The 15,118-nt window shown below is 39.3% G+C and overlaps 1 protein-coding gene across 1 annotated transcript; it reads left to right on the top strand.

Annotated features, from left to right (window-relative positions):
* Nucleotides 1–1,037: 1,037 nt before the first annotated feature.
* Nucleotides 1,038–10,230, top strand: LOC121387413 (calcium-dependent protein kinase 22-like). Its single transcript, XM_041518521.1, has 3 exons — nucleotides 1,038–1,556; nucleotides 7,104–7,198; nucleotides 9,112–10,230. Exons 1-3 carry the CDS (start codon nucleotides 1,098–1,100, stop codon nucleotides 9,542–9,544), a joined length of 987 nt encoding a protein of 328 aa, XP_041374455.1. The 5' UTR covers nucleotides 1,038–1,097; the 3' UTR covers nucleotides 9,545–10,230.
* The last annotated feature ends 4,888 nt before the right edge of the window (nucleotides 10,231–15,118 follow it).

The raw sequence follows: 15,118 nt of genomic DNA, 5'->3' as shown, positions 1-15,118 counted from the left end.
ACAAAATATTGTTAGAACCCAATTGTCCCCCCCCCCCCCCACTTTTTCCTTGCAAATGACGCCCATGGTAAGTATAATAGATTAGCCAATGTGATGGTAGCATTCTGCTTCTTCTTCTTTTTTAATTATCGGCGGAACGTAGTCCAGTGGTAAAGCGCTCCCCTGATGCGAGATCGGTCTGGGATCGATCCCCGTCAGTGTACCCATTGGGCTATTTGTCGTTTTAGCCAAGGCATCACAACTGGTATATCAAAGGTTGTGGCATGTGTTATCCTATCTGTGGGATGGTGTATATAAAAGATCCATAATTGTTACTAATAGAAAAATGTAGCGGTATTTCTCTAACACTAATTGTGAAAATTACTAAATGCTTGACATCCAATAGCTGATGGCTAATAAATCAGTGTGCTCTAGTGGTGTCATTAAACAAAACAAATTTTAACTTTTAACTCAAAGACAAATTACGAAGATATAATATTATTACATTTTGTTGTCTAATGTGGTTATTTCGACATTTAGGTTATAGAAAAGAGAGGATACCCGCTACCTCCATATATAGCTTTTATCAACAAAACAGCAAGGAATATTTGATATGCACTTTCCTATACACAGGACAGTACATACCACGGCCTTTGGTGTACTAGTTGTGGGATGAAGTCAGTAAAATATTCCTTTCTTTTCCAATATGACACGTGCATATAAAGTAAAAGTTTGTTTTGTTTCACGACACAACTAGAGCACATTGATTTATTAATAATCGGCTAAATTGAATATCAAACATTTGGTACTTCTGAAATATAGTCTTAGAGAGGAAAGCCGCTACATTTTCCCATCCCAAAGAATCTTTTATATGCACCATCCCACGGACAGGACGGGAATATAAATATCCTTTCCGCATCGCCTGAAGTGAATTTCGTAGCATCTATCACGTTTTGGGTGCAGAAATACCGCCTGTTTAAGATCAGAAATCTATTATTATCCTGACCGATTGGCAAAGTACAGAGGTATCATATGAACACGTGTATAGATCTTCTACACGTCGGAGGCATCATCTAAAACGTGAGTGACTTTCCAGCGGAATCGAGGCTTCCTTCAACATGCTAGGTTTGCTGTCCGCCACTTTCTTCGTCGGTAAATTGTTACAGCCATACCTGCAACTAAGCCGTGATGATGCAGCGCCGACAGCCGCCAAACCGTCCAAGAGTCCTCCGCCACCAGTGGCAGCAAAACCCATCACAGCCACATCCGCCGCCGCCGCCGCTACCGAGAAACCGATTGAGAGAGCCCCGGTGCCAGTGAAAGTTACCAGTATTGCGAAGTCGTCTGCCGTGCCCGTCGCAGTTTCCAAGCCCGCGAAAACTCCAGCCGCAGTTCCGACGAAGCCGAAGTTAGCAGTACCGACGAAGATGACCGAAGCGTGGGCTCAAAGTCAGTTCGAGAAGTTTTCTTTCGACTTTGATGAGGCTGACACTGATAAAAGTGGAAATTTATCGTATTCAGAAGTGAAAGCGATCTTGGAGAAGCGTGGGTGGAAAGGAACCGAAGATGAGGCAAAGGTATTTCACGTAGATTGAATGCATTTTGCATGCAGGTGTTGTACATTTCTTTCTCGCTCACAGAGCGGTACCGTTGTTGGTACGTTGCCAAAGGTGTACACTGTCTGACACATCGGAAATGAACATCATCTTTCGAAGTAAAATCAATAGAATACGTATCTTTAAATATGGATTGATTAAAAATACAGTTATATATTGTTATTGTAGTCTATACTGGATTTTTATTTAAAAAATAAAAAAAATTAAACTACTAAAAGGAAAATAAAATTATGCTTGTTTAATGATGCCACAGATATTGGGTGTCTAACATAATTATATGGTTATTTTGAAGTAAAATCCGTGAAAGTCAGTATATAATCTATCTGTGATATTTGTATTTTTGCACAGTTCTTTACACTGTTTTTATTTAAATCTTGAATTTTTATATTGATGTTGATCTTCACCTTATTTGTTTGCATTACCATAGTTTGACACCCAATGGCCGATGTATTTTTCGTGCTGGGGTGTCGTTAAACATTCATTCATTCATTTCATTCAATAGAATACATATCTTTAAATGCATGTGGATCTAACAGCAGCCAGTTGTAGCTCATGTCCACCAATCAAAACCTTACTTGCAGAATCATGCCAGTGATTGAAAAATAATTTGAAAACATTCCGAATTATCCTGAGGGTATACGACGTATTTCGTGTGAATTACGAATGCCTTAAAACATGTTTTATTTTATAAAATAAATAATTTGTAATGTAAAACTGCGACTGATTTAGTTGGGTTTTTTTTAAATAAATAAATAAATAATTTTTAATGTAAAATTGAAGACTGATAACCCATCCCGTACATATCAGTATGGTTCGCTGTACTGCGGCCACTAAAATAGACTCGCCCGATATTTTTATAATTTGTATGCTCCCAAATAACGTTATAAAAGGCGAAGTGTGATTGGTCAATATTTAAATTATTATTTACAGACGAAATGTTACCTGGACATTGGAGACTACGCAATCTAATTAAAATTAGCTCCACTATTACATGTGGATATAAAGACAGCCAGTTGGAGCTCATGTCCACCAATCAAAACCTTACTTGCAGAATCCTGCCAGTGATTTAAAAATAATTTGAAAACATTCCGAATTATCCTGAGGGTATACGACATGTTTCGTATGAATTACGAATGCCTTAAAACATGTTTTATTTTATAAAATAAATAATTTGTAATGTAAAACTGAAGACTGATTTAGGTGTTGTTGTTTTTTTATATAAATAAATAAATAATTTTTAATTTAAAATTGAAGACTGATAACCCACCCCGTACGTATTGGTATGGTTCGCTGTACTGCGGCCACTATAATAGACTCGCCCGATATTTTTATAATTTGTATGCTCCCAAATAACGTTATAAAAGGCGAAGTGTGATTGGTCAATATTTTATTTATTATTTACAGACGAAATGTTACCTGGACATTGGGGACTACGCAGTGTTAGTTTTAAATCACTGGCAGGATTCTGCAAGTAAGGTTTTGATTGGTGGACATAAGCTCCAACTGGCTGTCTTTAGATCCACATGTAATAGTGGAGCTAATTTTAATTAGATTGGAGACTACGCAGTGTTGCTAGCAGTCTGATTAAAATTAGTTCTACTGGTCTAAATAAGGTTTTCGTAATTCACATGAAACATATCGTATACCCTCAGAATAAGTCGGAATATTTTCAAATTATTTTCAAATCACTGGCATGATTCTGCAAGTAAGGTTTTGATTGGTGGACATGAGCTACAACTGGCTGCTGTTAGATCCACATGTAATAGTGGAGCTAATTTTAATTAGATTGCTTTAAATATAGATTGATTAAAAATACAGAGAGGTTATTACCAGTGTTTTTCGGTATCGTCAATATCATATATTAGGAATAAAAATTGTATTATTGACGATACCGAAATACACGAGGGTAATAATCTCCTTATCATATAATCTCAAGCTTAATACAACGTGTTTTTGTAAACTGTACACGCAGCTTTAATTCCAGTCCGCCATTACTAGATATTCAAATGACGTAAGAATATGTGGCGCGGTGTATTTTTGAATGGAAATGACGGCAAACTCGAATGACGTCATTTTGGATGTCCTTACATCAAAACAAACTAGGTCTTAACGGGGTTTTTTGTTGTTGTTTTCTGCATCTTTAACCAGGTGCTATGCGTTGCTTTTCCGTGAATTATGTAAGATACTCCGGCAGGGGCTGATGGAGAATTGATTTAGGGAGGGGATGCAGCATTTAAAAACGGACACATATAGCGTTGAAACGTAGGTCTACCCTAACATGCATTATGCACATGAATATATTATGGTAATTTTTCCCAGAAGGGCGGGACGTAGTCCAGTGGTAAAGTGCTCGCTTGACGTGTGGTCGGTCTAGGATCGATTCCTGTCGCTCGGCCCATTGCGCTATTTCTCGTTCCAGCTAGTGCATCACGACTGGTATATAAAATTCCCTAGTATGTGCTACCCTGCCTATGTAATGGTGCATATAAAAGATTCATTGCTACTAATGACAAAATTTAGCGTTTGACTGTATGTCAAAATTATTAAAATATTTGACAACAAATAGCCGGTGTTTACTAATACATTAATGTGCTCTAGTAGTGTTTTTTCTCGGGGGAAGTATGCTCCTCGAACCCTTCGTAACAGGTCCAGGCCTTCCAGATCCTCAAAGTTTCTTTCCCCGGCCCATCGCATTGACAGTGGTCCCCTACTTTCGAATACTATTCCGTGGGCCCTGAAACTGACCAAGATATTACATTTATCCCACTAAAACTTCATTTTTTTAATAAATGAATTATATCCATGTGCTAAACACTGGCTTTTTCTTGTCGCTTTGAAATTCGTAGCGGGGAGAGGATATCACGTACCTCTAGAGCCACCACCACCATCACCACTACCATCACCACTACCAACACCCCTCTTGGATCCGCGCCAGTTTCTTTAAAACAAAAAAATCAGTTTCTTCGATGCGCATCTGGAGTCGTTTGTCCTTGAATAGTAGGAAGCGCGCGTATGAAGATGCACGCGCTTTATAGACCGTTAAGAGAAAGCTAGCCAGATTCCGATATACGCACGCTTCGTTGGTTGTCGACGAGTTAGCAGGAATTGCTTAGGTTTTATTAGCTTCCTAGAAAACACACGTGTACTACAACACGCGAATATCAAATTTCTCTCCAACGTTTGGTATAGTATACCGTTATAATGAACCTCTTCAAACTTTGGTATAGTACCGTTGTAATGAACCTCTCCAACGTTGGGTATAGTACCGTTGTAATGAACTGGCCCGTGTCGAACTAATTTGTGTAACAGGCAGCTACTCATATTGAAATCAGAAGTTATAGACCAGTGGAGCAGATTTCAGTCAGATTGCTACTCATGCCCGAATAAATGCACCCCGACCTAATGCCAATAAATTTTCTCTCACTCTTACTGCCATTTTTATCTCCCACCCAATTCTCGTCCACTCTCTCTCTCTCTCTCTCTCTCTCTCTCTCTCTCTCTCTCTCTCTGTGTGTGTGTGTGTGTGTCTGTCTGTCTGTCTGTCTGTCTGTCTTTCTGTCTTTTTCTCTGTCTGTCTGTCTTTCTGTCTTTTTCTCTGTCTGTCTGTTTGTCTCTTTCTCTATATGTCTGTCTCTCTGTCTGTATGTCTGTCTTACACTCTCTCTCTCTCTCTCTCTCTCTCTCTCTCTCTCTCTCTCTCTCTCTCTCTCTCTCTCTCTCTCTCCATCCATACCTCCAAACTTAGACAACTCTGCCTATGCCTCAGTGAATCTGTTCAACTGATTGAGTTTTTTCTTGTTCCAACCAGTGCACCACAACTGGTCAAAGGCTGTGGTATGTGTTTTCCTGTCTGTGTGAAAGTGAATATAAAAGATTACTTACTGCATTTGGAAAATGTAGCGGGTTTCCTCTGTTGACTACGAGTAAAAAATACCAAATGTTAGTGTGCTCTAGTGGTGTCATTAAACAAAACAAACTTCTTCTTGTTACATATGATCAGTAAGGAAAACAACAGATCGATGTCCTTACATTCAAATTTACTTTAGCAGGAAAATCATGGATTTAATGAGTAGCCTTGTTTTGCAATTGGTTTGATCTTCAGGCTGTTTCGATAAACAAACATTACAAGCGTGGCGTAGTCTGAACCTGGGGATAGGGGAACTCGAATATGAACCAAGCGGACGCTTTTGTTCAGCTTTTTACAGGACACCTATAACAATAGCCTAATATTGCACTGTAAAGTAGTGTTTTAGCCTGAATTCCCCGACCGGCCCCCGTGGTGTCGTGGTTAAGTCATCGGATATAAGGCTGGTAGGTACTGGGATCGCAGCCCGATACCGGTTGAGTTTTAACTACTCAATGGGTAGGTTTTAACGCTTCTTTCTCACTAACCACTAACCCACTGTAATGGACAGACAGCCCAGATAGCTGAGGTATGTGCCCAGGATAGCGTCCTTGAACCTTAATAAAACCTTGACAAAAGCGTGAAAATAGGTTGAAATGAATGAATTCCCCGGCCCCATCCTACGCCCCTGGTATTTCCAGTACAGTTTGTTTTGTTTAAAGACAACACTACAGCACATTGATTTATTAATCATCGGCTATCGGATGTCAAACATTTAGTCTTTCGTCTTAGAGAGGGCACCCGCTACATTTTTCCATTAGTAGATAGGGATATTTTATATGCACCATCCTACAGAAAGGATAGCACATACCACGGTATTTGATATATCAGTGGTGGGGTACTGGCTTGGAACGAAAAATAGCACAATGGCCAACCGACGGGGATCGATCTCAGACCGACCGCTCAGCAAGCGAGCGCTTTACCACTGACCTACGACCCGCTCCTAGTATTCCCAAATGCACGCGGTTTCTGATACATAATATACTACATACAATAAATATGGAATACTACAGTACAAAAGTTAAACTTTGTTTTGTTTAATGACTCCACTAGAACGCATTGATTTATTAATAATCGAATATTGGATGTCAAACATTTGGTAATTCCGACATATAATGTTAGAGAGGAAACCCGTTACATGTTTTATATTAATAGCATGGAATCTTTTATATTCACTTTCCCACAAACATGACAGCAAATACTACTGTCTTTGATATACCAGTCGTGGTGCACTGGTTGGGACCCCCCTCTCCCCCCTCCCCTCAGAGATTGTCGAGGTGCACGTTACATGTATATATTTACACACGCCTGTACAGGGGAACGGGGTGTGTGTGTGTGTGTGGGGGGGGGGGGGTGTGTGTCTGGATCGACCCCGCTTGTTCAAAGCGAATTAATTAATGTATTTGCCAGGGAAGCATGATTCGACACCCGTTAGAAACATCGCTCGCCGTCAGTCTTGACACACACACACACACACACACACCCTTGCATAATTTCCTGCACACGCACCTGCTGTATGTTTGTGTATGTGAACAGTTTTAGTAATAGCGATAACATATAAATGCAGAACCTATAAAAAAGATTTAATTATTTATCTTTTTCAGAAAATTTTCGCTGGTTTGGACATGACAAAAGACGGGAAAGTCACAAAAGTGGAATATGTTGCTGCTGTTAAGAAAATCCCCAAAGTAGCGATGAAGTACGTTTGCATTGCTAGTTAAACGATATGTGCAGACATTGTAGCAGGGTGAGGATTGTGGGTAGACTGTATGACTGAAGTAAAAGCAGGAGGGGGTGAGGGTCGAGTCATGCTCTCCTGGAAAATAGCTTGAAAAAAACCTAAACACCGAGCAGAGGTGATTAACCCCCAAAACCCTCCTACACAAACGCCTAATATTGGTGTTGGTATAAAGTACTCCTACTGGCAGCAGCTTTTGCCCTCACCCAAACACTTTTCTGTCCCGGCACAAGGAGTCGGTGTAAGTCGAAACCTGCGCCCATGACAGGCGTGCACTACAAGAGCTTGCTCTGAATGTGCACGTTAAGCCCTGTGACCTGACCTGACTTGACCCAGTAGCTTTTGAGAATTTTCCTAATAGCTCAGTTGGTAGAGCACTGGTTTCTCACACATATCATGTAGAGAGTCCGTGGTTCGAATCCGTTTTTTCTGTTTTTTGTTTTTTTGTTGTTGTTGTTGTTTGGGGTTTTATTTTACACTATTTAAGGCGACGTAGGGACTTGATGTGTTCTTATCACAAGAAAGTTGAACTTTGTTTTGTATAACGAAACCACTAGCGCACATTGATTTATTAATTATCGGCTATTGAATGTCAAACATTTGATAATATTAACATCGTCTTACAAAGAAAACCTGCTACTTTATATGGTGCATATAAAAGATCCATTGCTACTAATGGGAAAAGATGTAGCGGGTTTCCTCTTTAAGACTATATTTCAAAATTACCAAATGTTTGACATCCAATAGCCGATGATTAATAAATCAACGTGCTATAGTCGTGTTGTTAAACAAAACAAACTTTTTTGTTAACTTTAATTATGTTTTTTGCATTCGGTTATTACTAATATTAGACATGAACGTCACAATAGTGAAAATTATGTTGCATTCAGTATAATAGTATGATGATACAATTTCAAATGTACCATATAAAAATACAGTTACTCACCTTTAACTTGTTTTGAGTAGTATATATAAAGTATAAAATATAGACACACACACACACACGATTGTATTTATAAAACAACTTAGAATGTTTATAATCTCACTCGTCATAATAAAACATTTTTTACAATGTCCAAGCTCGTAACCAGCATTGCAAATGCAGGCACGTGCGCAGGGGGGGGGGGGGGGGGGGGAGGTCGAACACACACCCTGTTCAAGGCGAAAAACATTGTCATATCCTGACGCCAGACACCTCGACCCCCCCCCCCCCCCCCCCCACCTGCAAAATTTACTGCGCACGCCCCTGAAATGTCTTTTCTTAAACGCGGGTCTTTAAGCATTGTAAATGTATGTAGTTAAACACGTGTAAGACATAAACAGGCTTTGTACATTCGGCCCCTACTTTTCAAGGTTCTCGATTGTATAGGCCTACAGGACCATACCCTGGTCAACATCCTGGGGGGAGGGGGGGGGGGCACTACTTTTTATAAACAAATGAAACACTATACAAATTAAACCCTGAGATGTGTATGCCATTTTCTGGAGTGAAAAAAAAAGAGGTGAGATTCTCAGAGAGGCAGGTGCACACCCCCCCCCCCCCCCGGCCCCCTCCTACAAGTCACATTTAGTGTGGTGGTTATATATTCAGTATGTATAGGCCTACATATATACAGAAATTGTGCATCATAAAAATTTTGCAATTACCCGCATTTGTCATGATGAGGTTTACTTGTAGAAGGCAGGAAATTGCATTTCAGAACATCTATTTTCAATGTTTATTGATAGGGGTTGTCCTTTTCAGGGTATATTTGCCCTCAGGCAGGCAAAGGTGCATACAAAAAATCCATGGGCCTACTGATATTAATAAAATACGTGCAACAGGTCAATAAATGTACTATTTAAGTGGGGGGTTTTCTGTTTATCATTTACAGAGAGATGGCGCTACGAAGAGCATTCAATATGTTGGACAAGGACAAAAGTGGCACCTTGACTCGCGCGGAGATCGCCGGGGCGACGTCGAAAGACTGCGGCCTTGACATGAAGGCCGAGAAAATCTCCGACCTTCTCGCCGCTCTAGCCAAGGACGATAATCAGAAGTTGGACTACGAAGAGTTCTTGGCCGTGTTTGGCATCCAGCAGGTGGGCCACGCCATGGAGGTGGCCTTCAAGCTGATCGACACGGACGGAAGCGGGTTTCTCACCAAGGAGGAACTCATCAACGCCGTCAGAGCAGACGAGGAGCTGGGCATCCAAGCGGAAAAGATCTCCGCTCTGTTGAACGCGTGGTGTAAAGATGACGACAAGAAGATCACATACAAAGAGTTCGTCAAGGTCTGGATGGCGCAGAAACCCAAGAAGAAGTAAACACTGTGATAATTAATGTTTTTGTTATGGTGGATTGGAAACTGACGTTATTATTTAAAGGAATTTATCTTCTAAGCACTGTTTCCATTGGCAGATTATGACGACCGATTTTTACTGGTTGATCGGAAATCGATGTCATTATTTAAAGTAATTTATCTTGTAACCACGGTTTCTATTGGCAGATTATAATCACCGATTAAAATAAATTTGTATTGGTCGATTCGAAATTGACGTCATTTAAAGTAATTTATCTTGTAACCACTTTTTCTATTGGCAGATTATGATGACCTATTAAAACACATTCTTATTGGTTGATGGGAAATTGACGTCATTATTTATGGTAATTTATTGTTATTTTGTAACCACTACTAGAAGTAGTCTCTTGCTCAGGGTTCCCAACACACACACACGTACGTTCCTGAACTATGTTATTTCTTCCAAATCCAACCACGAATGTAACCCAAGTCGACGGTTTACTTGCATGAATTAGCGTTATTCTTTTTAGGATAAATACATGCCACCTCTGTAGAGATATAAACTTGGATATGCAATTCCAAATAGCAATATCAGCTTCATAATTTCCGTAAGCATTACACACCAATAGGCCTGGTACCTTTAATCTGAAGAGCGCCGATTAATTAGGCCTGTTGACAAAATCTATACAGAAATAAACTGCTGGTTTTTTATTTTTTGTGTTCAATTGTTTGTTGTTATTTTTTGTTTTGTTTTTTTAATCGCATACGTCTTCTAATACATTTGTACACCAGTTTTATATTACCAGATTTCAATATCATCTGTCGTTTTCCTAGAGACGTAGGGATCAAAAGCTTGCATTTCTGTCTGTACACACACATTTTAGTGTGTTTGTGTGCGTGCATCTAGGCGAAGCCGATATCTTATATTGGATGAGCACACACACACTGTCTGTACACGTGTTATGGGACAACAGTCAAATATAAAAGGTTATACCCCCACCCCGGCTACGCCAGGGTGTATGTATGTGTGCGTGTCATGTGCGATATTTTTGCATCCTCAAAGCATACTGAGAATTCAAACTGTGGTGCAAACTTTGTACCCTTGAACAATAAAAATATCATGGATGGGGGTGGGAGGTAGCTCAGTCGGATGAGTGCTTGCTGGAAGTGCTTGCATCGCACCACCTCAGTGGATCCATTCAACTGACTGTTTCTTCTCGTTCCAACCAGTACACCAAAACTGGTCAAAGGCCGTGGTATGTACTTTTCTGTATGTGGAAAAGTGCATATAAAAGATCCGTTGCTGCATTAGGACAAATGTAGAGTTTCCTGTTGGATACGTGTCAGTTATTAAATGTTTGACATCCAATATCCGATGATTAATTAATCAATGTGCTCTAGTGGTGTCGTTAAACAAAACAAATTTTATACCTTTGATTCTACATTACTTGGGATAAAAACAAAATCTGTGACTGGGTCTTAAGATTCGAAGATTTCATTTTTGAAAATGATAGCGAGGTCATAGGTATTAATTATGCAAATGAGGTCACAGGACCAATAGCGGGGAATGTGTCGGTGATCTCATTTGCATAATTGGTATCCTAGTGACCCCTGGACTACTTTTGAACTACCCTAGCTATCAAGACAGATATAAGATTACATGAGGTACAACCAATATAGCCAGAGTACTGTGACTGTAGAGAGCTAGACGGACATTTGGACAGATATTCAGCCCTGTTGTAGGGCTGAATATATCTGTCCAAATGTCCGTCTAGCCCGCAACAGTCGGAGTACTCGGGCTACAACCAATAGATCCCAAAATACATATAACTAGCGAAAGCATTGTTACATGTTTTGTGTAACACCTTGATATATTATATGTTCTTAAAGATATCCGATTGGCTACTCCATGGCTAAACAACGAAGACACACAGACTAGTGAAATGGACACTAATGAAATTTGACTACTATGACGTATACAGTGCAAGCGAATATAGAGTTACAAATGAATCACTAGTAGTGATTCATTTGTAACCCTACATCTAGGGGGCGGTGTTATGTAACTTTATATGCCTGTACCTTTTAGAAATGTGAGGTTATATATTATAAACATAATGCATGCCTATTTTGATGATTTTGGTAAGTATAACCCCCCTGTACATTTTTTTTTTTACTAAATACTTCATTATGAAGATATTATTAAGATGATTAATTATATAGGAAGAATATATTAAAACAATAGTCTGTTTTTAATTATTTCTATTTAATACCATAAAGTTTCAAAATAAAGCTCTATTTTTCGTCTTTATTTTGAAAGTTACAATTCACTCACCAATAAAAAGAAAAACACTTTCATCATCTCTAGTTGTAATTTTATCATTTGAAACCCCTATAGAGAGTTGAACAGTGGTTCCTTTTTAATTTTTATTTTGAGGTTTTACGGTATGGTCACTTCTGCACTAAAATAGTTTAAATCATTACACAATCAGAAATTGCTGAATATTTGTTTTGGCAGGTTTTATCATTTGTTTGCTGTAATCCCAGAAGCTAACATGTCGAGGGCAATATGAAAATCTTCCATTCTAGCACTTGCATTTGCTTGCACCGTATTAAGATAGACACACAGATTTGATACATAGTTTTGTATGGACAATGTCTTGTAGTTTTTCTTCAGTCGAAACAGATCACTTGTCTTTGGCAGAGACAAGCAGCTATCACGACAGTATCGAACTTCAAGATAGAGTCTCCTGACTTGGTCATCATGTGATATTGATCTGTCCGCAATGTAAGTTTTAACATCACTGGAATAGGTGAAAGGTCCCCCAAGGGATTTCAGCTTTTCTAAATCCACGTTTCGTCTTATATCGATTTTGAGGTTTTCACACTCTTTTGCTGAACAGTTTTGTTCGACTAATTTATCCTTTTATTTATTCTTTTCTGAACCGTTTCTTGGTCACATTTATCTTTGTTTCAGTCGATCCTGGCTTTTCATTTCAAATTTCTTTCTTTTCATTGTTTTTGACCACTGTCTGTCTACAAAATCATCACTATAGCCAATTCTTGGCCCTCTTTGATCATTCAAAAACTTTTCTTCTATTTCAAGCATTTTGATACCAGTTTCCCTTTCTAAGATCTTTCTTCTTCTTTCATCCTTAGTAAAAATGTCAAACAAGGTAACCTTTACCCGTTGATTGTATATCTTCATTTTATCCTTCCATTGCTCATTCCGACGCTCAACTCTAGTTTGTACATTTCTGATGAATTCTTTATACAGTTTTTCAATACTTTGAGTAACAGCCTTCACTGTTTGAGTATAAATATTGCAAAACATCCAGTACTCTATTAATATGTAAGCTAAAATTCTTGCAGCATCAGTGACTGATCGCTGAGCTTGACCTGCTCTTTCTGCCCTTAGCAGATACATCATGGCTTCGATGATTGTTTTTTGAACAGGAAGTTTCCCCACCGGCAATGAAGCTTTTTCAATATATATTTCTTCATCAACAATCTTCCGTGACTTTGATCTCATATCTCTGTTTGGGCTGGGGCCACTACTTGAAGTCAACCTTTTTGAAGCCATTTATAAAAATGTTTAATTCAGTGCCAACTGTTTCCTTTAAGAGTTTGACAGAAAAAAACCCTAATATTTTTATTTTTAGTAGAAGTAACACTATGTTTAAAAGAATTGTCCGATTGGTTTGCGGTGCATATGATATAAACAACTGTCTGGCTGTATTGTTGTGACTTGTGTCAAAACATGCAATGTACACAGTCAATCAATGTTGATTGTCATTAACCAAAACCCAAGGATATTGCAGCCTTTAAAAATATATTCAATAAAATAAAACTGCTTTAAAAATAAAAAAAGCTACCATCATAATAAAGGTTTATTATGCTAAATATATTATAACAATCGATTCTACTTTGAATAGTTTAATTTGGTGGTGGTGGTGGTGGGGGGTGGGATTGTATTTCCATAAACACCTATCTCCAATTATGGTTTTTAAAAAAGGCTTTTATCCTACATTTCTTAATACAGAATAAATCAACATGAAATTATCTTTGAAACAGGCTGATAATATTAACGTTTAGCAAATTCTGAATCTTTGGACACCAGGAGCCACTTGATATCTTTGGACCCCATGTACAGGGGGGTTAGCATATAAAATATGGATAATTTTAAGTTGTTTCACAATTATAAAAGGTAACCCCATATTTTGAGATGGTACAGGCTATAAAAAGTATATTTTTTCATATTAACCCCTCCCCCTATCACTACGCCCTTTTACATGGATTACAACTAATTCTGAGGTTTAAAATGATGGGAATGCATGGTTAAAAGGTATCAGGTTAGCCCATTTCCCCCCCCCCTAGCCCATTTCCCCCCCCCCCCCCCCCCCCGAGTATCTATCATTTTCGCCAGGATTTGAGGTTTTGCTCCAGCACTGGGGGGGGGGGGGGGGGGGGCGGCAGTTACCCTGCCCTCGTCTTGTACGCTTATGGTTGTAACTATGATGGGAAAATTTGAAGAAAAAAATATTGGCGTGCACACGGACCAGAGACCAGCAATATATATTTTATGGCCCAACAAGCCCATTGGAATTTGGAAATAAATCTCCAATGGGGAGATACATATACAGTATCTAGTGGGGGGACACAACCCAGATTTATTATTATTATTATTATTATTATGGAGCAGGACAAAAAAGAACAACATACAGGTCTGTTAAATGGTGCTCTTGCTGTCCTGTCTATGGTGAAGTGTGTATATAAAAGATTCACAGATCCTAATCTAGCTTGCAAACTTAAGCTTCTTCAAGTCGTTAAGTTATTAGCAGTTGAAAAATGTATCAATAAATGTTACTTATTTTTAGGGACTGAAATAACATGGGAAAATGTAGCAGGTTTTCTCCAAGTGTCAGAATTATCAAATGCCTGACATCCAGTAGCTAGTGGGTGGGACGTAGCTCAGTGGTACAGTGCTCGCTTGCTACGCAGCTAGTCTGGGATCAATCCCCGTCGGTGGACCCATTGGGCTATTTCTCGTTCCAGCCAGTGCACCACAACTGGTATATCAAAGGCTGTGGTATGTGCTATCTGTCTGTGGGATGGTGCATATAACAGATCCCTTGCTGCTAATCGAAAAAGAGTAGCCCATGAAGTGGCGACAGCGGTTTCCTCTCAAAATCTGTGTGGTCCTTAACCTTTGCAAAAACCGGCCTCGGTGGCGTCGCGGTTAGACCATCGGTTTACAGGCTGGTAGGTACTGGGTTCGGATCCCAGTCGAGGCATGGGATTTTTAATCCAGATACGGACTCCAAACCCTGAGTGAGTGCTCCGCATGGCTCAATGGGTAGGTGTAAACCACTTGCACCAACCAGTGATCCATAACTGGTTCAACAAAGGTGATGGTTTGTTATCCTGCCTGTGAGAAGCGCAAATAAAAGATCCCTTGCTGTTAATCGGAAAGAGTAGCCCATGTAGTGGTGACAGTGGGTTTCCTCTCAATATCTGTGTGGTCCTTCATCATAGGTCTGACGCCATATAACCGTAAATAAAATGTGTCGAGTGCATAGTTAAATAAAACATTTCCTTTCCT

Source organism: Gigantopelta aegis, chromosome 13 (assembly GCF_016097555.1).
Source record: "Gigantopelta aegis isolate Gae_Host chromosome 13, Gae_host_genome, whole genome shotgun sequence".
NCBI lineage: Eukaryota > Metazoa > Mollusca > Gastropoda > Neomphalida > Peltospiridae > Gigantopelta > Gigantopelta aegis.
Note: the sequence above shows the minus strand (reverse complement) of the source record. Positions and strands in the feature narration are given on the sequence as shown.